This window comes from Chlorocebus sabaeus, chromosome 4 (genome assembly GCF_047675955.1).
Source record: "Chlorocebus sabaeus isolate Y175 chromosome 4, mChlSab1.0.hap1, whole genome shotgun sequence".
Classification (NCBI taxonomy): domain Eukaryota; kingdom Metazoa; phylum Chordata; class Mammalia; order Primates; family Cercopithecidae; genus Chlorocebus; species Chlorocebus sabaeus.
The window spans coordinates 13,391,534-13,415,572 of record NC_132907.1 but is presented as its reverse complement, the minus strand read 5'-3'; the positions used below and the strand labels follow the sequence as shown (position 1 = coordinate 13,415,572).

Here is a 24,039-nt window from a genome sequence, read left to right as displayed (position 1 = left end):
AAGAATCATTTTATCCAAAATGTCCATGGCTCTCCTTTGAGAAGCAGTGATGATGGATGATTCAGGCCCTCCTCAAGTGACATCCAGACTGGCTTTTACAGTGGCAGAACTGGAATAGAAAATGGTGTGGAAGGGAATAAATTACAGAATCAAATCTAGAATATTTTCCCTCAATTAAAAAAAAAATTGTTAGGCTGCAATGAGAATGTACTTGTATTGCAGTACATTTATTTGTTCAATAATTGTTTTGGAATACATCTTTGTGGTGGAAACTTTAGAAGTAGGAGGGAAATATATTTGATGGATGTATTGAATGAATTTCCTTTCAGGCATATTATTATTATCATCATCGTTATTATTATTATTATTATTTTGAGACAGAGTCTCGCTCTGTCATCCAGGCTGGAGTGCAGTGGCATAATCTTAGTTCACTGCAACCTCCACCTTCTGGGTTCAAGCATTTCTCATGCCTCAGCCTCCTGAGTAGCTGGGATTATAGGCACACACAACCACATCCGGCTAATATTTTGTATTTGTAGTACAGATGGGGTTTTGCCATGTTGCCTAGGCTTGTCTTGAACTCCTGAGCTCAGGCAACCTGTCCACTTGGCCTCCTGAAGTGCTAGAATTACAGGTGTGAGCCACCGTGCCCGGCCCTCAGGCATATTAATCGATTGTGCATAGTAGACATCATACAGACAGCACGTATGTTATTTATTTGTTTACCTATTTATTTATTTATTATGCTTTAAGTTCTGGGATACATGTGCAGAACGTGCAGGTTTGTTACATAGGTATACACGTGTCATGGTGGTTTGCTGCACGCATCAACCCATCATCTACATTAGATATTTCTCCCAATAGTATCCCTCCCATAGCCCTCCACCCCCGACAGGCCCCAGTGTGTGATGTTCCCCTCCTTGTGTCCATGTGTTCTCATTGTTCAACTCCCACTTACGAGTAAGAACATGCAGTGTTTGTTTTTTTTTCTTGTGTTAGTTTGCTGAGAATGATGGTTTCCAGCGTCATCCATGTCCCTGCAAAGGACATGAACTCATCCTTTTTTTATGTTTCATAGTATTCCATGGGACAAAGCATATTTTAAAATTGCTATTTTGATTTTTTGCTTTAGAATGGAGTCTTTCAGAGCCTCACATCAACAGTGTATACTTATAAATTCTGGGCTTCTTTAAGGCTTCTATATGTAAAACACCATTAAATATTTACCTCTCTTTAAATATTTAAAGGAATAAGCTTTAATTATACTTCCAGTGTTCCATTTATCTTTGCATTATTCCAAACAAAATTGGAGGGAATTTATTTATATTACATGTCAAAACTGTCTTGTGAAGGGATGCTTTAACTAATATTACAGAAAATGATAAGCCAAAGTATGACTCTTTGGTATGCTAAGTACTTTGAACTAAAGGAGATTAGAAGGCCTCAGAAACAGCCTCAGAAGCAAAGTCTCTCTCTGACCTCCTGCCCTCCTGTCTCCTGTCCCTCTTTCTCACTTGAAGTGAGTAATAGAAACTGGAATTCATCTTCCTCTTCCCTAAAGCAAACCATAAAACCTCAAAAGGTCACTCTCTGCCTTCTCCTTCAACAGTCTCATTCCAGCGGGGTCCTGCCCCATACCCAGAAGGAAGGAAAGCTTCACAGCCAGAAGAATCTGCATAGATAGGCCTTGTGGGTTTCCAGCCTCGATCTATTACCATTAGATCATACTCTCTGTCCAATCACATTTCTATACGGTTATCTGTTTTTTATCAAACCTAATTATATGATAAGTTTCCCTTGGGTCTTTGGGTCTTTATTTCTGAAAGCTCCCATGTCACATAAAACTTTGATGAAATACATTTATAACGTTATGTTATTCCCTTGTTAACTTGCATTTTGTTACAGGAGTGTCAGCCGTGATCCTTATGATGGGCAGAGAAGCTATTACACCTTTCTGTCCTTACATTAATACGATGTAGGCATTTCTGTAAACCAGCTTTTCTCCATGGACTTTCTACAGCATTAGGCTGCAGTCTCTAGTCACTGTTAGGCTGCTTACCTGCCCAAGAGTTTTCAAGTTTCCAGAGTACATCCTGAACAGTGCTCTCCCACCAAAACGTCAAAACGCTGATGTCTGAAATTTATTCTCTGACCCTTAGAATGAAGTCAGCTCTGAATGAATTTGTCGTACTTCATCAGTTTTCTATATTTTTTGATGACAACTAAGTGTTATCATATTTTTAGTGTACCTCTCTAATTAATATTTATCCTTTTTAATTTGGTAAGATACTTGCTTATTACCCTTTCTTTAGATTAGTCTTCCCAGTGGAAAAGATACAAAATAGGACTTTATTTCTTTTGCACAGAAGTATGCTTGCCTGAAGCCTCTGTGTCTTTAGCTACGTGTCTTTTCTTTGTGTACTCTAAAACTAGAGTAGGAAGAAGGCAGGCCCTAGGCCCCTGGCACAAATGCTGGGCCTTAGCTTGTGTCTCTGTGCTCTGTCGGAGAGCCACAGAATTCAGAAATCTAGAGCATGGCTGAAGGAGTTATTAGACTAACCCTCCTAGTGGGATCATCCAACATTTAAAGAAGTTTATTATTGAATTTTACTGTTCATATCTCTCACCTGTATCAGGGTGAGTTATAGCAGACTCCAATAGCTATACCATCCCCACAGGTCAGTTTAAACACTCGCTAAATTAATTAATCAATCCTGGAAAATATGAAATGTATAAAACTATGTCTTTAAGAAAACTATAAAGTGATATTTCTAAAACTCTGGGTATGATGATCTAATTTTGATTAAGAACTATAATTTATTCACATACATAACGATAAATATGATATTTTGAAACAAAATTTGTGTCATTTTGTCCCCTAGATATTTGGATTATGAATTATAATAAATTTTCATTTTCTTTTTGTGCTTATCTGATTTTTTCAATATTTTTTCTATAAATATGTATTCAGTTACAAGAAAATACAAATTGTCAAACTACATTGATAGCACTATGCTAGCCCTTGCAGTGAAATTGAAGGATTATTAAAATAACATTAAGTAGTCTATGCTTTTAGAAACTTATAATTTGGTTTATTGACCAAGGACATATGCAAACAAAAATTGAAGTAATTATATATTAAAGATTTAAAGAGTATAAAAAACAATAAACATATTTTGAGGTAGTATGTAATGATAAGTGACAACAAAATTTCTATCTTTAAATAATCTTATTTATTTATTAGAAAATAAACCTTATAATGTATTTTGATCCTCTTTGTTAGAATGAGAAAACTGAGGACTGTTTTTCGATCTGACTTGTAAACCTATATATAGATTATAACATAATAACAGCTAATATTTACAGAGTGCTTATTGTGTGCCAGGAACCGTTCCATGTTTTCCCACAAGGTTAAGTATGATACAATGGTTAAGAGGGCGTTTCCTTGAAACTTCTGCTTAAGTCTTCACTTTGCTATTAAGAGAAGCCATGTGAACTTGGGCAAATCATTTATCCTGACTGGGCCTTCATTTCTTCATTTTGAAAACTAAGGCAATAATATCTGTCTTACAGGGTATTAAGTGGATTAAATAAATGGCATACATAAAATAGCGCAAATGTGGTATTGTGTTAGCTATTACCACAATATATTAACTCATTCAAATTTTATAACAGTATCAGGCAAGCATTAATGATATAATTAATATTAATATGTCTACTTTTAGATGGAGAAATCAAGGCCAAGAAATGTTAAGTGATTTACCCAGCGATACTAGGTGGCAGGGCTAAATTTGAACTATGGTACTATCACTCTAGCGTCTATGCTTGGAACCAGTCTATTGAACTGTGTCTTCCAATGATAAACAGTCCAATATCTTTAACATTATGAATAAGTTGCCGATAAGTAACAAGTAATGCATGTCTTCATTATGCCATAAAATAAATATGCTTTTGATTATCTACGTAACACATGGTATTAGAGGTTTAATAAGTAAAGAGTTGTCTCTGGTATTTGGTAAGCTAATTTAATCAAATCATATATTCTTACTGAGGAAAAGGGTAGCATTCTCTCTCCTCTCTCCTCCTTCTACCCTCTCTCTCTGTCTTCCTCTCCATTCCACACTCCCATCCATTCTTCTACCTAGCTAGAATTGTGTTGCTTTTGTTTGCCTGAGGGTCAGTGTTGGTAATGGAAACCTCACAGTGAATTCACATCTTTTTCTCTGAGATATAATTGAAATCTCAGAAGTCATTGACTTCAATGTGGAGTTCAAATTCTTATTCCAAAATATTTTGCATGATTATTGCCATACCCTTAACATTTCAGTACTTTAGATGGGAAAGGGTTTGATAATATAAATGGTTTAAAATAGTTTTAATTGAAGGAGTAACAATAATAGGGTAGGCACATAATTTATATGACATATATTTGCTAATGTAATCGGAACTATCACTGGAAAAGAAGGCAAATCAAAGCAATTAAATAGTTATGCTTGAAGAATATTCTAAGTTCAATAAAATTTAAACCAATGAGAGAGTTTTTAAATCATTTTAAATTGTGAGTCATAAATATCAACCTAATTATATATCTGTGGAATGGCTTTGTTTTGTGACCCTAAAATAGTTAAATCCAGTGGTTCTCACCCATGGCTGCATGTTAGAATCACGTTAGAATGGGGCATGGGGGTTAAAAATCCTGATTTCCACTTTACACCATTGACCATAATCTGTGGGGGAGGGACTCAGACCTCATTTTTCTGCAGATTCCCAAGTGATTCCAGTATGCTGAGTACAATTGCTTTAACAGATTCCTGAATGTTCATGTACACTGAACTGAAAGTTTGGCTCTTCAAAGGCATTCTATTAGAACAGCAGAATTTGCTTCTCAACCACTTGATGTTTGGCTCTCATTGTAGGAGTAAGCATCTTCCCATAGAGAAAGGATGTTCACTTTGGCAGAACTCTGAGCACAGGAAGAACCATGAAGGACATTATTTATCTTTTCCCTGGGCTTGCGGCAATCATTACACACGAACATGTTTATTTATTAGAATAATAAATGGTTTTGTTTTTAGATTCACATGCAAGAATCTCAGCATCTTCAAAGAAGGACCTCTCATAGTCTCTAAAATCTCAAACTCACTTGTATTTTACCTTTCTTTGCTCTCTGCATGTATATGAATTTTGGCAGGCAGAATTTTCATTGATTAAAATCGAAGAAATATTTTTTTCAAATAATGTTTTAAAAGACCCAGATATTTCCAACAGATGAAAAGCTGGCAATTGGGTCCCTTGCTTTGAAAGAAAAATACAAGGATACAATATTCTTAGAAGTCTATTTCTTTCCAAGAATCTTACATTTGTTGTTAAAACCAATAGCTTCATTGTCAGGTAACAGCAAATCAGAGCTTTCTCTCCACCCTGGGGGTACTCTCCTGAATAAATGGAGCTCAGGCTGCTGTCAGACACCAACTAAATTAAAGAGCCATCTTTTAATAGCTGAAACATGAAGCTATTATCTTCCTGAATATACCACCTACTGGGAAGCAAAGACTACGGAACCATCTTAAGACATGCCTCTAAATAATCCTAAATGGAGGGCTCAAGAAGTAGAGATAGGAAAGGAAATATCTTCTTCTTACACTTCTGGTGTCCGTTTCTTCTTAGTTCATTTTCTTCCTCATATTCTCCAATAATCTGGGCTTTTATGACTCCTCTTATACATCTACCATCATAGACAGGGTCCATCCTGCACAAGAGTAGTCTTATTATAATATTAAGCTCTGTCACTCTGTAGGAAAGTAAGGACATCACAATAGTTTACTTTTTTTATTTAAACATTATGAAACTCTGTAAGATCCTTCAATATTAGTATCAAGCAAGTTTCATATAAGACCAGGCCATAATATACAAAAATTGCTGGCAAGGTGAAGATATCATCCATCTGTGTAAGAACTGAAACACTGAAAGTAAATGATTAATTTCATATTATTCTTGGACTTTTTTCTTCTCCAAGGCAATTAATGTATTGCAAGTAAGTAATGGAAAAATTTTAAGGTGCATTTTTATGTACCTTAAAATTGTCAATGTCAATGACAAACTCATTTAGGTGTGTTTCTGTTCAAGTCATTGCACCAGCAGTAGATCCTTGCACTCAAGAATTCATTTCTGTATATCAGAAAAATCCAGAAACTATTTTTTATGTTGAAAATCCAGAGCAGGCATGGAAATATTGCAAAATATATTCCTTGTTATTGGAAGTGTAAAGTGCTAAAGAGAAGAACTTAAGTATGAAAAGAAAAACCTTTCTTTTAATTCAGCACTCATGATTAAGTTATAAAGCATTTAAAATGTGTTAATCTAATCAACAACATCATAGATTTCTGGGATTGCTGAACTGGTGGGCAAAATAAATTATACTTTGAGTCATACACAAAGAGAAAAAAGTCAGTATATTTTGGGATAATACTATAGTTGATTTAGCGACATCATATATATGCTCTTTTTTTTGACTTTGCAAGAGTACTAGGAAATGAAAATTGTACGTATTTACAATTTGAAGTCAAATGTATCAGAACAAGAATGAATTAAATGCCTTTTTTTTTTTTTGGAAATAATGTATTTACAGAGTTTGACACAAAGAAAAATAGCTAAGATTCTACAACTCAGAAGAATTAAAAGATACTTCAGTAACACAAAATTGACTTTTAATGTACCAGTTCATTGTATCTTACAGAAAATGAAAACATTTTTTTTTTTTGGTAATACAGATTGATTCTTCTCCTCAAATTTATACTTGATGTCTATTAAATGCCTTTAAATATTGGTTTTCTTTTAATCAGGTGGCTTAATGACTTTTGTATTTTTCATCTCTTTCGTTGTACATCCATTGCCGCTCTGGCAGTAGTGAGCTATGATACAGTTAACTTCTTAACAAAACGATGTCAGTTATCCATTGATATTTCTTAATGCATTCTATGCTAAAAACTGATAAGTGATTCCCATTTAATCCTCCCCTCCTTAGTGGTCAGCTACTCCATGAGACCACCATATTCTTTGGAGTACTAAAATCAAGAAACCCAGAATGGCTGCCAGCAACCAAATTGGAATCTCCTTTGAGTCTACTTCTAATTGCCAAAATAAAAAGTGACTATATTATTGCATAAAATAACACTTTAACAGGTACCGGCCCCCTTTCCATGAGAGAAAGTTTAAATTTACAAATGCCATATTTGGCTTAAAATTACTGTGATACAATATGGCAGTACTCATTTAAAGATGGCTTCCAGTGTTAATGTGACCAACTTATTTTCACTCTTATATTGTCTTTTTATTTGAATTGCTTCTTTTTGTTTGGGTTTTCCAATGCAGATTTCTCAGTGAAATGTGCAGATATACTTTGTTCCTTACATGGTCACCAGTGTTAATTATGGACAAATACATTAAAACAAGGGTTCCTAGCCCAGCCTCCCATCTAATCTCTTTGATACTCTTGGAATCTAAGTCTGAGGAGCGATTTCTGAATTAGCCAGTGTTGTACCAAACTTTCTGTTAGAAATTGTATTAGAATAACCTTTCTTTTTCAGACATGCTCAATGAGACATCTTGGGTAATGAAGTAGGAAAATAGACATTTGGTGGAAAAACAGCAAAATGAGAACATTAAAAAGACTAATTCAAGTAGGAGTATAGAGGGCATGGAAATTCTGATCTTTTGAGCAAAATGAGAAGACAAAAATTCTGCTCAGCAGTATTCATTGTGTTAAGATTTTTTTGTTTTTTACACGAATGGAAAAATGATGTGTAATTGGTATAGATTTTAATCAGCTAACAGTCACTCCAGAGATTTTGATCAGCACCAATTCCTATACTAGTAAGTATTTAAAAGTTAAGAAATACTACTACATTTAACATTATAAAGGTAGAGTTCTGGACATAACTGAAAATTAGATGCTTGCTTCAATAGAAATTTGTTCCTACTTGTATTTCCAACAAAATTATCAGAACATACATAATAACAGTTCAAGTATGGACTTCTTCCAGTGAGCTAGCCCCCATATTTGAGGTGTTAAAGTTGTTATTTGGGAGAAAGTCCCCTCTTTAAATAATATATCATCTTATCCTAGACCATTTAGGTATCTTCTTTAATTTAGAAGTGTAAGTTCTATTTATACCACCAGTGTTTGAGTTTAAACCTTACAAAATCTTTGGATTTATAGTTTTGTACAGTTTGCATATCCAACCTAACTTAAAAATGTGCATGCATAACATTGTCATCTTTTAATATTAAAGCATCTGAAAATTTTCAGGTATGTTTTTGATAAAAGAAAGGTCCTACTTTTATTACAGTATTTTGTCTGAATAATATATGATTATAGTTATGGTTTCATGGACTTCCAATTGTTCTATACCTTCCACACATGTAACTCTATCTTTATAGAGTAAATTTATTAGAATTATTACAGAGCCTTAAATGCAACCACAATCCATTCAGGAAACAGATTTATTTACTCATGTTCACGGGAGGAAAATCTACATAAAAACATTCATGAAAGCATACCAGCTATGTCATACTTGGATTATTATAGTAAATCCCATTTATTAGAATTCATTGTGAAACAATGGGAAACCATGAAATGTAATTTGAATACAAATATTGGTCCCTGTGGGGTCTCAGCAGTCATAAAAATATAGGAAAACAGAGCTTTATTTAAGATTGGAGCTGCTAATGTGGAAAATTGTGTTTTGAAGCTGGACTTAACCATTTATTCAAAACCCTGAAGATTTTAGTGTAAACTCTTTGATGACAGCTTCAGCATTTAATTTAAGCCTAATGATGACCAGCAAGGAAAGTGACATCTTTAACCACATTTTCTATTTGGGATAAGGTTTAGAACTACACTGTTGACTCTTCCCCCCAAACACAGGCACTAGTTGGGTTTTCTAGTGTATATACAAATAGGAATAATAAGAATTTTGAAAGTTGGGTCTTTGTTTCTGCATTAGGGATTCCTTTTATAATGTAATTGATTTTCATATAATGTAAATATGGAATATTAAATAAGTTTAAAGTTATTTTTATAGGACAATAACATTTCATAGGCTAACAGAAAATCAAGCTGCTAAATTTTACAATTTTTCTGTCCAGCAGTTTATCTATATAACTGCCCTGAGTAGATGCTAAATGCTGCTTAGCAAATGGCCCTTAGAATTTAAATACAACTCAGTAAAGCTACTCAAAAGATAAAACAATTCCTCTCAGACATGTGTAATTTTAATTATAAGAAGGTAGAAGTCTTTCACTGGTAAAATATTATCTGCTTATTTATGTGTCATACTTCATATAAATGGGATTATTAAGGAGTTTTCACTGTGCTTGTTACTATGGATTGGAGTTCATATGAATTTTTTTTTTTTTTTTTGGTCAAAAAGGCAGGATTTTAAAGAGTAAAATATTCTGTCTATTGGAGACTTGAAATACTAACTTTTAGAAAGGTATAGATTGTTCCCTTGTGAAACTGAATTTTGTATAACCTCTCAGTTTATGTAAAGAAGCCTGTATTTCAAATTTGTTGCTCTAATTTGTTTATTGTAGTGCATTTCAAAATTGTACAAATGTGTAAAGTTTGTGCTTGTGAAACCTGCTGCTCTGAGTAGCTTTACTTTCCTTAATTTAATCCTAGCAATTCTCAAGCTATTGCATGCCCCGTTCATGAAAGGATACTTTATTGGGATGATACAGCTTAAAGAGTTTGGCTCTAAGTCTCCTTACGTAGAGCTTCCCTTAAGTTTATATTAATTTATAATATATATTGAATGATAGCTTTACAAAAAACAAATCAATGAATTGATCTTTATGAAAATGACTCTTTACAGTAAGTAAAAAAGGGTTATCACAGTTTTGGTAACTTGCATGAGTTCATATTGGAAAAAAAAAACACCTTTCACATGTTCTTTATGACTTTAAAACTGATGCGCTCTAGGGGCACATTCAGTTGTATGCTCTGAAGCAGTAGACACCATACAGCTTATGCTTTTTATCTGGGAAACCCACGAAGCGCACTGCAGCCTCAGTAGGACTGCAGCGCCTTCTTGGCCTAGAGATAGGGTAGCGGACGCTGCCATCCGCCAACCAGCCTGCATCACAGCGGTCATATCCAAGAAGTTTCCAGGCAGCAAATATCTGGCCCACTTTTGCAATCTGAGCACCATCATTGAGACAAGCTTGTACCGCTTCATCATAGGTCAGTTTGGTGGGGTGGATCAGATAGTAAAAACGGCCTGTAGAGAGAAGGAGACAGAGTCAATGGGCTGGTCTTCAGTTAAGCCACACAGAGATAGAAGGAGCCAAAGACGGAAGTGTTTCTCAATGAAGGGGGATATAGAGCAATGTTTGTAAAGTTTTGGGAACATAGAAATGTCAATTAAATGTAGTGTCCCTAGGCCACTTCCATTAAATTAGTTTTTCCCTTGCCCCTTAATATGTGTCCAGACATGCCCCTTTTATAGCTTTAAAAAGAAAAGGGAAATGGCAGATACAGTTTCTGTTAGCTAATTAGTGACTAAAAGAGCCCTTCTGTGGCACTAGAGAAGACAGAATTCCATGTTAAAAGCAAGGGCTATTTAAATTCTAGCTGTAGCAAGACTGAACTCTAGCACAAGTTTCTGGAGAGGCAAAATTTGAATGTGAAAGGATCAAAACACATTCCTGACATAAAAGTCCATTTAAAAAAAATCAAAAGCCCTCAAGTCCTTTTCATTACAGGTATCAATTAGACATTATTCTCATTCAAAGGCTACGTATGAAAATGCATAAAATACAGGAAGTCACTTGCCACAGATAATACGTACTCAGAATGTAAACTTAGTCTGTGTTGGTTCACTAGCAAAGAAGACAAATTTGTTTAGTTTTTTCAACTTCCATTTGTTGAAACCCTGACACCTAACTATTTCTCGATTTCACTAGAAAGACAAATTAGTCTCGATCACTTATTGAACAGTGTTAATTACTGAGATTCCTTCAATATGTATTAAATATGTGTAAAATGTGTAAAATATGACTTCAACTGACTGAAAGTGATAAATACATACAGACTGAAGATTTTCTTATGCATCTTAGTTTTTGGTTGAATCTAATCAGACTCTCTTACCTGATTAGAGATTGTAATATGATGTTCCCCTGCCCCTCATTAGATACAGGTTACTGAAGTATAAATTAATGCTTGCCAGTTCTTTCTAGACTGAGATGATGTGATTTGGAGAAAGGGTAGTGGCCACTGGAACATTAACCAGAGGTTAAGTACAATCACCTATACCAGAGTTCAGCAAACTATACTGGAACATTAACTAGAGGTTAAGTACAATCACCTATACCAGAGTTCAGCAAACTATAGCTCAGGGGTCAAAAACTGGCCTCCTACCTGTTTTTGTAAATGAAGTTTTATTGGAATACTGCCATCTCCATCTGGGTTTAGTATTTTGATGGCTGTTTTTGTGCTATAACATACACACTTACAATGAGCCGTTGCAGCAGACACCATATGGCCAGCAAAGCCAAAAATATTTACGATACAGCCCTTTATAGAAAAAGATTGTTGGCCAGACACAGTGGCTCACGTCTGTAATCCCAGCACTTTAGGAGGCTGAGGCTGGCTGATCACGTGAGGTCAGGAGTTGGAGACCAGCCTGGCCAACATAGTGAAACCCCATGTCTCCGAAAAAACAAAACAAAACAAAGCAAAACAAAAAAACAAACCACAAAGCCAAAAAACAAAAATTAGTTAGGCGTGGTGGCACACACCATAGTCCCAGCTACTCAGGAGGCTGAGGAGGGAAAGTCACTTGGGAACCAGGGAGGTGGAGGTTGCAGTGAGCCCAGGTCATGCCACTGCACTCCAGCCTGGGTGACATACAGGGTGATACCTTGTCTTAAAAAAAAAAAGAAAAAGATTGTTGACCCCTGACCTATAATCTCTTTCTATTTTTCCCAAAGCATATCACCAGGGACCTAAAATATAAATGATGGGGCCAGGGCTTGCTTTGTAGGTGTATGACCTGTGTCCTCACACAGGGCGCCACATGGAGAAGGGCTCTGCATTTAGTTTAATGCTCTGCTGTCACCATCTTAAAGTTTTTAACATTTTTGAACAAGGAGCTCCACATTTTATTTATTTATTTATTTATTTATTTATTTATTTATTTATTTTTTCTTTTAGAGATGGGGTCTCACTATGATGCCATGTCTGGTCTCAAACTCCTGGTCCCAAGCAGTCCCCTTGCCTTGGCCTCCCAAAGTGCTGGGATTACAGGCGTGAGCCACTGCACCCAGCCCACATTTTCATTTTACACTGGGCTGCACAAATTATGTGGCTGGCTCTGAACAGAGCAAGAGAAGGATTGAGAGGAGTATGAATAAAATGAATCAGTCATCAACACTGCTGCAAACTTTCCTTCTGCTTTCACCTTGAGAGTTAGTTCTACTTTCTTTTTCTTGCTTATTCCCCACTTTGTCCTGAGTTCTGTTGATCATCTATGAATAAGTGTATATGTGATTGTGAGAGGGACAGCATGGGTAATAATGAAGGCACACTTACTTTGAGAGAACCATATCCTACGGAGGGCACACACTGGCAGCATCATCTTTGACAATAGGTAACAGACCTCAAACCACATAACAGTTTCAACTATTTCATATAAAAATGGGATGAAATAAAATGTAGGAGTACTGAGAATATGTACTTGTGCTTGACTTATGTGGATATTTAAAAATTATGACACTCAAGAACTTTTTATATCTTTTAAAACTAGAGCAAAACTTCAAAGCTTGTTTTTGTTTGTTTTTCTAAGATAAGATTAAAAGCCAAGTGTAGTGTTATAGTATGGAGTAGTCTCTGAGACAAGAAAGAAGGCAGTACAGTTATTATCTTACCATTGAAATTGGATGTAAAACAGAAAACATCATATCTGCTTTTATCTTTATCCCAAAATCCGTAGTTCCTGACTCCAGGCACCGTGTTCTGGCCCCCACAGGGCTCTCTGGGCTTTGTGATGGGATATTGCACAGAGCCGTCACTGAGCCAGCCGGCATTGCACCAGTCCAGCCCGCCCCGCCAGGCGTCGTACAGCTGGTCGAAGGAGGCGATCACAGCATCCTGGTCCAGACACGCCTGCTGAGCCTCGTGAAAATTCAGATTGTAGCGCCCCAGTCGTGGAAAGTAAGGGAATACCACACCTGTGCAAAGGAGAAAGCAAGGAGTCATTAGAAGCCCCAAAACTAACAACTCTGAGCAAATCCCACCTAGCTGGTGAAAAACACAACAGACCCTCCGTCAGATGAGACAGTAGTTTTTCGTCAGCTAGCAACTGTTTCTCATGATCCCTTTCCCCTTCAAGCAGCCTGTCAGTTCTGAGAATCTCATGATCAGCTTTTTTGTTTGATAACTTCAGTGATTTACTGCTTTGGCTATGAATTCAACTCAAACCTTAAAATTCTCCTTTCTGAAGACATCTGTCTGCAGATTACAGTTTCCAAATAGCCCTCCCTGAGAACTTACCATTTACTGCCAGTTCCTAGCCCTATAATGGGTTACTACTGAGATCCATCACCCAGGGAAAAAGTCTGTATTGAATATTAAAAGTTGGTGGCAGAGATAGAAATAGTCAGTGTTGAATACTAAGAGCGGAGGGGACGTAGTGCTCAAAGAGAAGGTATTTATCAAAATTCACAATGTTTTTCCTAGTAACTTTTCCTATATAATTAGTTATTAGTTTTATGTAGTCTTTTGAATGTATAAAGAAGCATATTAACAAATGATTCAAATGTAGATATAAAACTCTTTTACATGGTCTTCTAATAACTTGCAGATAAGTAACCTTCACTTAGGGGGGATTCTTATTTGGAGAAACTTGAAAGCAAACTTGTCCAACCCATGGCCCACGAGCCACATGTGGCCCAGGACAGCTTTAAATGCAGCTCAACAAAAATTTATAAACTCTCTTAAAACATTATGAGTTTTTTTGTGGTTTTCTTTTCTTTTTTCTTTCTTTTTTTTTTTTTTTTTTTTTTAGCTCATCAGCTATCATTAGTGTTAGTATATTTTATGTGTGGCCCAAGACAGTTCTTCTTCTTCCAATGTGGCCCAGGAAAGCTAAAATATTGGATACCCCTGCTAAAGTGGATTCCTTTGTATATCTAACAAGAGCATAATTAAACAATCTTATTTCACATCAGACAGATCTGTACAGTGAGGCACTCCTCCATAGAAAGCATCATGATACTCTTATATGTTTACTTTTAATGTAGCCCTTAATGCTATTTTTTTCCTGCCCTTAAATAGCACGACTAAAATAAGGGCTTTAATTTAAAAGTATTTCCATTACTATTTTTCAACTTCCACATGTGTATATTGCAAACTGAAAGTAAGGGGTTTGAAACATTTTTATTATAAACAGGAAAAAAAAAAAAAACTTCTCTAAGCTTGTCGTATAAAAGGTAGGTACAGAATAGACATCCATTGATTGACTAATGCCAAATAATTAAGTTAAATATTTTGAGGACAAAAGTTCCTTAGCAAATGTGAACAGTGTGACTTGGCATTTGATTTTGCCTGGGAAGATGTATGGCTTTCCAAAACATTTCTTTTGGTCAAATAATTATGGGAGGTGACTGAGCTGTCTCACAACACTCTGCCCAATTTCTTTAAAGCCTAAGGATTACCAAATAAGAAAGCAAAGTTACATTACTTGCTGAACTTTGAAAAGGACTACTGTGTCAGAGTATTTCTCCCATGGTTATTAAAAGATAACTAATTTAGAATCATTATTCAAGGGCTTGCCTTGAATTTTTGAATATAATTAGAAATAATTAGTATTTTAGCATGTGGAATGCAAACATTTGTCCCACTGACACAGTAATTTGGTGAGTTATAGCACATGCGCTATTTTACGAGACTGCAGATGCTATTCAAGATGAAGTACAAACTCACTAATAGCATAACCATACACAGGAAATATTTCTTTACTAAATTGTCCCAGAAGACACTACAAGAAGAAATTTCAATGGCCTTAAATCAAGTCACATCCACTGAAGGCCTCCGTAGGACATGTTTGTCCCTGTTGGGCAATCCAGCTGGCACCATCCATGAAAGGCAGAGATCCAAGAAGGCTTCCTGATCTCATTCTGCCTTCTCAGGTTCTTGGCTGAAGGATCTATAAGCTGAATCAGAGCCAAAAGGAAGGAGTAAAAGCCTCTCTTGGTTGCCACTAACTCCTGTGGTGATGGGGAGGGAAGGCCTGGACATGGTTCTATCTAAGGAGGGCTCTGTCCAGGCACTGAGCTGGGAACCCAGTGAGTGCTGGGAAAAAACTATTATGGTGCCCTGGTCCCTCATATCTTTTATCCTCTTTCCTCGGCAACCCTGGGAGTGCTGATGAAAAGGAAAATATTCAATTTATTCAGTAGACATTCCCTTTTTGGCTAGATCTTAAAGTGACAGAAAATCTCAAAGTGTCTGAACCTGAAGAGAGAAAGAAACCAGTGGGGTTGACTTCCGTTTCCAAAATGGCTGAAGATGGTAATATTGGAGAATGCAGAATATTTTAATTTATATTAATTTTAAAGACCTGGAAAATCAGGTTTAAATTCACTGTAGTGTATTTTGGTAGACTCTCATAAACATCGGGAAATTTTTTTCTCTAGTAATTTGTCCTTGGTTAACCACTGAGCATTATTTAAATATGATTGATTTAGTTCCACATCCAGTGCTATATATTTTTATTTGAGTTGTTTTCAAATTTAACATAATTTCATACAATCATGTTTTAGAGTCAAAGTGAAACTTATGTTAAAATTTTAGTATTTTTCAATTGTAAGAATTGTCAACTAAGTGTTGTATCAGCTCAAAAGATTTACTTAACAAATTTGAATTACTGTTTGATATGCTGGAAATAACATATTCCAAGTAAATCACGGTAAAGCTCTATGCTTTACTCAAAGTTTTAAAACTTTCCCTATATTCTACAAATTTCACATACACATTTCAACAGCAAGATGTCTCTTACCAGCAGGACCATTTTGGGAACTTCATGATTGTTAGTATTTTATTTGTTTACTTGTTATACTTCTGGCTAGCTAAGATTTTAACATCCAATTGCAGCAACCTTCTTGGCTCTGTAGAAAAAATGTGAAATTCTTACAGCTGAATTATGGAGCAAATTGTTGCTTTTATCCAGTGTTGCAAAAATAAGAAAAGTTAAACTTTTATGGATGGGAAAGAAGGTGGTATGATTATCCAAGGAATAACTGACTAATTTATCCTTCATACTTACATGTCAAAATATAATCAAAAGGGACATGTAAAAGTTAAAGTAAGTTTTAACAATTATATAAAGTAAATATTTCTAGTAATAAAAAGGCAGAGACCATATAGCATAAATAATATTACCTTCCTTAGTGCCTGTCATAGTGCTTATCAGTGCTATGCACATATCTGAAATTGTGTTTCTATTTCGGATAGTTCTCAGACTATAATTTTGTATATTTAGCCCCATTTTCACCAATGGAAGATGAATACAATGGAAGTTTGGAAGCATAAGTGTCATGTTTTTCATATCATTATTTGTGTATTTATTGTTTCTGCGCTCAATTGAGTTGCTGATTCTGTAGTCCAAGCTTCTCCCTGAATTCCTAGGGACACTCTTTTGTTATATCTGTATAAAGCTTGTTGCTTGTTGGGTGCTATTTCTAGGTAGGTAATTGGCGGCAATCAGAGGGCTCTGCCCTATCCAAGATTCTGTATGAAAATACTGTGTTTCCATATCTAATTCCAACTCAAATGGAGGTCAGTCTTTGTTAAGGATTTACAATTATTATTATTTTTTTGTCAGTGTGATTATATGGACAGTTCTTAAACAACAACTGACAGCAAGGCACTGTGCTTGGTACTCTAGGACATAGGTATGGGTGTGGCCTCTTCCTACATTTGACAGGATATATATCTATATATATCTATATATATATATGATTTGAACCCAAGACAGAATAAATATATGTAGTTTGGATATATATATATATGGTTTGAATCCAAGGCAGAAAAAAAGCTTGTAATACAAATAGGAGCTATATAATTTAGGCATCATGAAGAATAATTTTTTTTCTAATTGGTAAAATTCTTTAGTGTAAATAGCATTTAAGCTGGTATTAAAGCACCAACACAATTAAAGATAATGTGCAATTACAGTTGGAAAAGCAGCTCAATCAAGGCATTGAATATGAGATGCTTCCCTGGCCCTTTGGTGCATGTTAGAAGACTGACAGGGAGCTTGAGTACCACTGCCTGACTGGTAGATAGTCACATGTAAGAATGTAATTGATCATGAAAAAGGTTAAAAATGAGAATGAGAGCTAATAAATGATAACCAGAAGGCATGTCTTTTGCCATATGTGGTTCAGCACAGATTTCAAACTCTTACGCATATAATCTGCTGCATTTTGAGCGTCTATCCCAGAATACGTGGAGATTGTCCTTAGCTTATGTTAAGTTTTCTCAAATTTTATTTTTACGGCTTTTATTTTATTGTTGTGGCTATCTTAATTTGTTGTAATTTTACTTTGAAATGTCAATCCTCATCTTACTCTGAAGTATATTTAGATAAAATAATATCCCATCTGAGTTTTCTTGAAAATTATTCTGTGGTAGTGGGAGTAAGAAAGCAAACTAAAATAAGATTGGTTATATCATGATACTTTTTGAAGCTGAATAATGATATATGGATTCATTATACTATTCCTTTTACTTTTCCAAATGTTTGAAATTAGCGACAATGAAAAGTTAAAAATTTTTATCCCACCCTGTCACCAATCTGAGACTTAATGCAGGCAAGCTGGAATGCTGTTGGTGGTATCTGTTGTTCACATATTTGCTTTGAGGAATTTCTCTCTCTTATCTATGGTGCCCTGTCTCCTGTTTTTCATGCTCTTTAGCTTTTGAAAGGCTTACCTTCATGGTCCAAATCAAGTATCTCTTTTTTTTTTTTTTGAGATGGAGTCTCGCTCTGTCACCCAGGCTGGAGTGCAATGGCGCGATCTCAACTCACGGTAACCTCCACCTCCTGGATTCAAGCGATTCTCCTGCCTCAGCCTCCAGAGTAGCTGGGATTACAGGCGTACACCACCACGCCAGGCTAATTTTTGTATTTTTAGTAGAGATGGGGTTTCACCATGTTGACCAGGCTGGTCACAAACTCCTGACTCCAAGAGATCCACCCGCCTCAGCTTCCCAAAGTGCTGGGATTACAGGCATGAGCCACCACGCCCAGCCAAGTGTCTCTTTCTTAAGAATGGTTTTCATGACTCCCACATTGCATGCACACTTTTTGTATTTGAAAGTACATTGCATGCACACTTTTTGTATTTGAAAGTTTAAACACTTTGTTTCAAACATTCTTTTACTTGTAAACTATTTACTGAGCATGAATTTTGTTCTTGGCTCTTGAATGTCCTCAAGTAGATCAAGTTTAACAGACAAATTTACAAATATTTACAAAACAAAATGTGATTAGAACTATAATGGAAGTCTACATAAGGTGCTATGAGAACATCATGGAGGAGGGAAATTTGACAGCTACCAGGAGCACAGGACAGGTCCTAGCTTATTGCTCCAGTAACTTAGGGCCTTTCAGAATTTTCTGAAGCCTGAAGCTGCCGAATGCTGCTGTTTTTTTTTTTTTTTTTAAAGCCTCTCCTCTACCAACAGAAAATTTCTCCTTCTTGCAAACCCTCAAATCACAGTGGAGTAGAGCATAGGCTTCATCCAATGCCTTTGGTATCAAATTCCAGCTCTAGCTCTTACTAGAGCTAGCCATGTTATCTTAGAAAAAGTGTTTGTCTTAAGCATCATCTATAAAGAAGGTTGACTGAACATGAACAAAATAAGTAGAACATAAGATTATAGAAATTTGTGCCCACTTATTTTACTGACTTCTGCCTTATTTCATTAAATTATTTGAGAATCTTTAATGGACTATACGTTTGTTGAATGAAAAGAGCAAAGATTGGAATTCTTTCTATCTCATGACACCAAAACAGCACTTGTAAAAATATGTATCAATTAAATTGGTTTCTTGGACCACATTTACTTAGCTCATATGCACATATGCTATATGGCAGGGAATGTTCCCTAAGCGTGGAGAATCTGGAGATTTGCAATGGTGCAGAGCCTAGGAGAAAAAAAAAATTGTTTACTTAGTCCCCTTTCAGCATCCCTAATTGTGTCTTGGAGGAGACCTGATTTGACCCTATAATGCATTATGCTGAACATAGGCCGAAGCTTCTTTGGAACAATGACCTTATTTTTATTATGTTTATTTTTATTATTTCCTTCTATTTCTGGTAAGTTATGCTGGTTTCTTTTAATTTAGAGTTTAACTTTGTAAAATAAACATAGAGAGATAGTAAATATTGCATGTGAATTACTTAAGTTTAGGTAATATTTTGCTATATAAAGATGGGGTTTTAGAAGAAAAAGTAACAACAGATAATAGATAATAGAATTATCTATTACAATAGATAATAGAATTCAAACTCATTTGAGGATAAGTGGCCTGCCCCAATTACAAAACTGATACCGGCAGAGTTGAGGTGAACCTAAGCCTCTTAATATTACTAGCTCAAGGCTCTCTCCAACCTTTAATGCTCCTCTGATAAATAGTTTTAATTAATATTTGATGACCGACTGTCTTCTCTAAGTCAACTCCTTCCATCCTGAATAATGCCAATGTTCATGGATATTAATATGAATCAATAAAAACTTAAAGCACAAGATGGCATGTACTCAGGTCCAAGAACTATCTATGAGAGACAAGGAAAGGTCACAAAAATGTACTTTACGATGTTGTGCAATTTATTAGATGTATAAAGCAAATAAATCTCCATACATGTGATAGGATTGTATGGGATTCAAAAGGTCAAATAGTGAGTGATACGCTAGTGGACCCAACAGATATTTTTCCAAAAGCCACAAATCTGTCCTTGGGGGTAAAAGGAGCTTCTAGCAAGCATACACTTAAGAGTTTTATGTAAACAAGGAAGGAAGGCATTCTATCAATGCTGCCAAAATCCACCCTTCAGTGTAAAATAATGCTGAAATTTATGAAAAATAAGATGTCTTGTGATCCATGAGAAACTAAGGAGAGGAGTGTCTCTAGACATTGGGCAGAGGGGAGGCAAGGATAGCAAGGACACTTTTTATTGTACGGCTTTGTACACATGTTGGTTATTAAACCTATTGGATGGCTTACTTATTTAAGCAATAGAATTCTCCCACAAAATGCCCTGACCAAATGGCTAACAGACTCTGAACCCTTACAAAATCACTTCTTTAGAAGAATATTTAAAGCTAGAGGTTACTTTTTTGTTGAATTATGGTTTTGCAGTCATTTTACAGAATACGATTACATATATTTTAGTTAGCAGATGTCCTTTACAAAACATGCCATTATTTTGAAACTGAGATAATTTTAGAAACATCATACAAAGAAGTACACAATCTGAATTTCTCAATAACGATATAACGGAATTTAAATTTTGAGTAGCATAAGGCAGTATCTGAAAACGGTTAATTCAGTTCCACTGCACGTTTCTCCTAGTTACAAACAGCTTCAATTTTGCACATAAGCATTGTGTATACATTTCAAACATGAAAACTGGAATCAAGGGAAGACTATAGAGTACAAAAGAATAGAAAAAGATGCTGGGCAAGGACTTTTGGTTTTTCACTTTATTACTGTGGTAACCACCAGACATTACTCCTCATGAAAAAACGCGACTAGTAATGATCATTTCTACGTTGAACGTGACTTACAGATACCTACCTTGTAAGTCCAGTGCTACCACAGCAGTATCATCTTCTAATCCTTCAATCACCTCACACTTATATCTCCCATAATCTTCCAGAGTGAGGTCTGTGATGACCAGAGAAGCATCATTATCACCGCCTCCCTTCAGAAACACCCTACCCTGGTAGCCTCCATAGGTTTTTTTGTGGTATCCCATGGAAACAAAAACATCCACTTCCTTGAGGTAATCCGAAGTTAGCTTGGTCCACTTAATTCGGATTTTATGGATTCCTGAGCCAAATGCTGTAGGGTCTCGATAAAATTTACAAGGCAGTGTAACATTGCCACCTCTGTGTGAGAACACCTTGGCTTGCTCTGCTTCCACAAGTAGACGGGGGCCATTTTCTGCTATAATTAAAAAGGAAAAAAAAAAAGAAAATAACTATTAATATACTTTCAGACATTTTCATAAAATGAAATACGTTACATATACAGGATATCTGACAAAGGATAGCTTTGGGTGGTTAGCTTCTCTACATAATCTCTTTTGAACCGTATAGAAAGTGACCTCTAATAACTAGAGGGTATCTCTAAAGTAGTCGTGTATTTTAAACCAAAGGGAAAGAAGTTACATTATCCTCAGTAAGAAATATTGGATATAAGACTCCAGAGTCATTTGAAGGTCAATGATTTCATAATAAATTCTGTTTATTATTGTTTCAATTTTTTTCTTCCACATTTAAATATCAAAAATATAGATACAAGACCAAGAGAAGTGAGAGAGTTGCATGATGGGTTCATCAATATAAACCCAAACATTTCAAGGTAAGGTAAACCCAGCTGGGTTTTCTAATACAATAAGTTTGTATTGTACTTACAGGCAAAATATGAAGCAACATGATTCACTTTCATTGTACTGTTCTGGCCAAAGAACTTGGAATATCCTCACATTTATTACTTCTAGTCAAATATACACCTGTGTTAGGCTATTTTGAAACCTTTCAGGAAATATGTTTTTCGTTTTCACAGAAAGACTAGACAAAGGTAATTTTAGTGAATGCTTTTGACAAATTCCAGAAGATTTTGAAATGTATTCCTCAAAATTTGAATGTTAAAAGCATATCCAAAGTTATACTTCTTTTCCAATTAACCAAATAATTATTTCCTTCTCTACCCCCTTAAATATCCTTCTATTCTCTCTCTTTGCTTTCTGCTATGTCTTATGTTGCAGTTATCTTATTATTTCCACCTTTCCTTTCCTTGTCCTTTTGTTTTCCTCCAAGGACTTTATTGCCTTCCAAAGAGCACCACAATATCCTGAGTCTGCCAAGTCAGCAGGTCTGCCGTTTTCTACATACCAGCTGTTATTTTCAGATCTTGGCTTTCTCTGGGGTTTCCCCCTGGCTAGCACATTATGCTTTTGACCTTGACAGTGTCTCTTGAGGATGTGCAAGATTTGAAAAAGAGAAAGCGATATAAGCGTTCCTGGATATGGATATCTTTGTGTCCATACACAGCTTTCAAAGCTACCAAAGCTGCCCTTCACACAACTCTGCAGACCTCCTGCCTTGGGCAGATAGGTGTTGAATAATCCTTCACCATGAATCACTTAAGATGTCCAGGTCACTGGGAAGAGTAGCCATGTTGAGACACACAGTTATTGAATGGCAAATACAGGATTTGGATTTTAAAATAGAAAGTGTACGAAAAATAGACATAGCATCTCTATTTTTATCATACAGCAATCAGAATTAATATTTTTAATGAGCATATCATTTCATTTATAAATGAGTCCCAAGCCTCAAAAAGCTGAAAAGTTTAGCAAAGCCATCAATGTCCCTCACTTTGAATAGATAACGAAATGCAAGGATAATGGCTTCATTTAGTATTTAGTTAAGAGGAACCACAAATCCAGCTCATTAAGCATTTCCTTTATATTCCATTCTTGAGCTCATTATTTAGGACCATAGAATCTCAAGATATAAAAGATAAATCTGTGTAATTCTACCCTACATACAATTTTTCCCAGGCAATATCCACAATGCCTGCATGCAAGTTCTACTGAAACATCTCTAGTGTCTTCTTTCTAGGAGGAGGAAAAAGTGCTGTCGACTAAGTTTTCTCAGTAATGCCTGAGGGGCATAGGGAACATTTCCTCACCAGTATCTTGTGGGGGGCAAAGGTTGGGGGTGGGAACACCCCCGGAGCTGGGCCTTCCCATACTGGAACATAGTTTAGATAAGACACATAGCTACAAGAGGACTCAGTTTCATTACTTTTTCAAGTTGTTTGGTTAAAAGTCAAAAATAATGCCCAAATGCACTGGCATAGAGGATATTATACAAGTTGCGAACAAGGGCTCTAATGTGACATCGACCTTGGTCTAACCTCACTTCCTCAATTTACTAGCTCTGTAGCCTTGGGCAAGTTGTGCAACCCCTAAGCCCTAATTTCCTTCTATGTGAATTACAGATACTATTACCTACAATATACAATTAACCTAATACACATAAAGCGCTTAGGACAATGGCTGACCAATACGAAGTGTACACTAACTACTAAACTGTTCCTACTGCATAGATTTTACACAGTATTTTCCAACTAAGATACTGCCCAATATAGAGCATAGTTTTGTCATATATTAGTCTTCCATAATTTCACTTCTTTATAAAGTTTTGAATCATGTGGAGTAAAAAGTAAATACATAAAATGCCACCTGTGAGACTTGGAAATAGGAGACTTGGAAAATTGGGAGGTTCAGTGTAATCATAAACGGTTCCAGAATGAACACAAGGTCTAAATGTTTTATAAATTAAAGGGTTAAGGCAAAGATCAAAACTCTTGTATAAGGGACTCAGACTTCTAATTTTTTTCTGTGGTTAACTGTAAACCATCTTGCAGTATTTTAGAAGTGTAGGCTTCTGATTTTGTTTGTGTTTTACTTCTACTCCAGCATTGTGACTAGAGGATGACTTGTGTGGTATAATGTTGAAAATTAAGCAGACACCAAACATCCACTGACCCTCACCCAAAATAGTTTTTTAACAAGCCTATCAAAATGTATAAAATTCTACCATTCTCATTTGTTTTGGGGTGTGTGTGTGTGTGTGTGTGTGTGTGTGTATGTTGAGGTAATAGATGCCAGAAGTCTTTGACTGAAATTCAAAGAACCCTAGCAAAAGTATGTAATATATTTACTGACTAAGGC

The 24,039-nt window shown here is 35.7% G+C and overlaps 1 protein-coding gene across 1 annotated transcript in view; it reads right to left on the bottom strand.

Annotated features, from left to right (window-relative positions):
- Window positions 1–5,882: 5,882 nt before the first annotated feature.
- HAPLN1 (hyaluronan and proteoglycan link protein 1) overlaps window positions 5,883–24,039 on the bottom strand; it is an 84,937-nt gene continuing 66,780 nt past the window's right edge. Inside the window, exons 3-5 of the mRNA XM_007977427.3 lie at window positions 20,868–21,239; window positions 12,928–13,230; window positions 5,883–10,280 (exon numbers count right to left, since the gene is read on the bottom strand). Coding sequence (XP_007975618.1) covers window positions 9,991–10,280; window positions 12,928–13,230; window positions 20,868–21,239 — 965 coding nt within the window. The 3' untranslated portion in view covers window positions 5,883–9,990. The remainder of the gene's footprint in view (window positions 10,281–12,927; window positions 13,231–20,867; window positions 21,240–24,039) is intronic.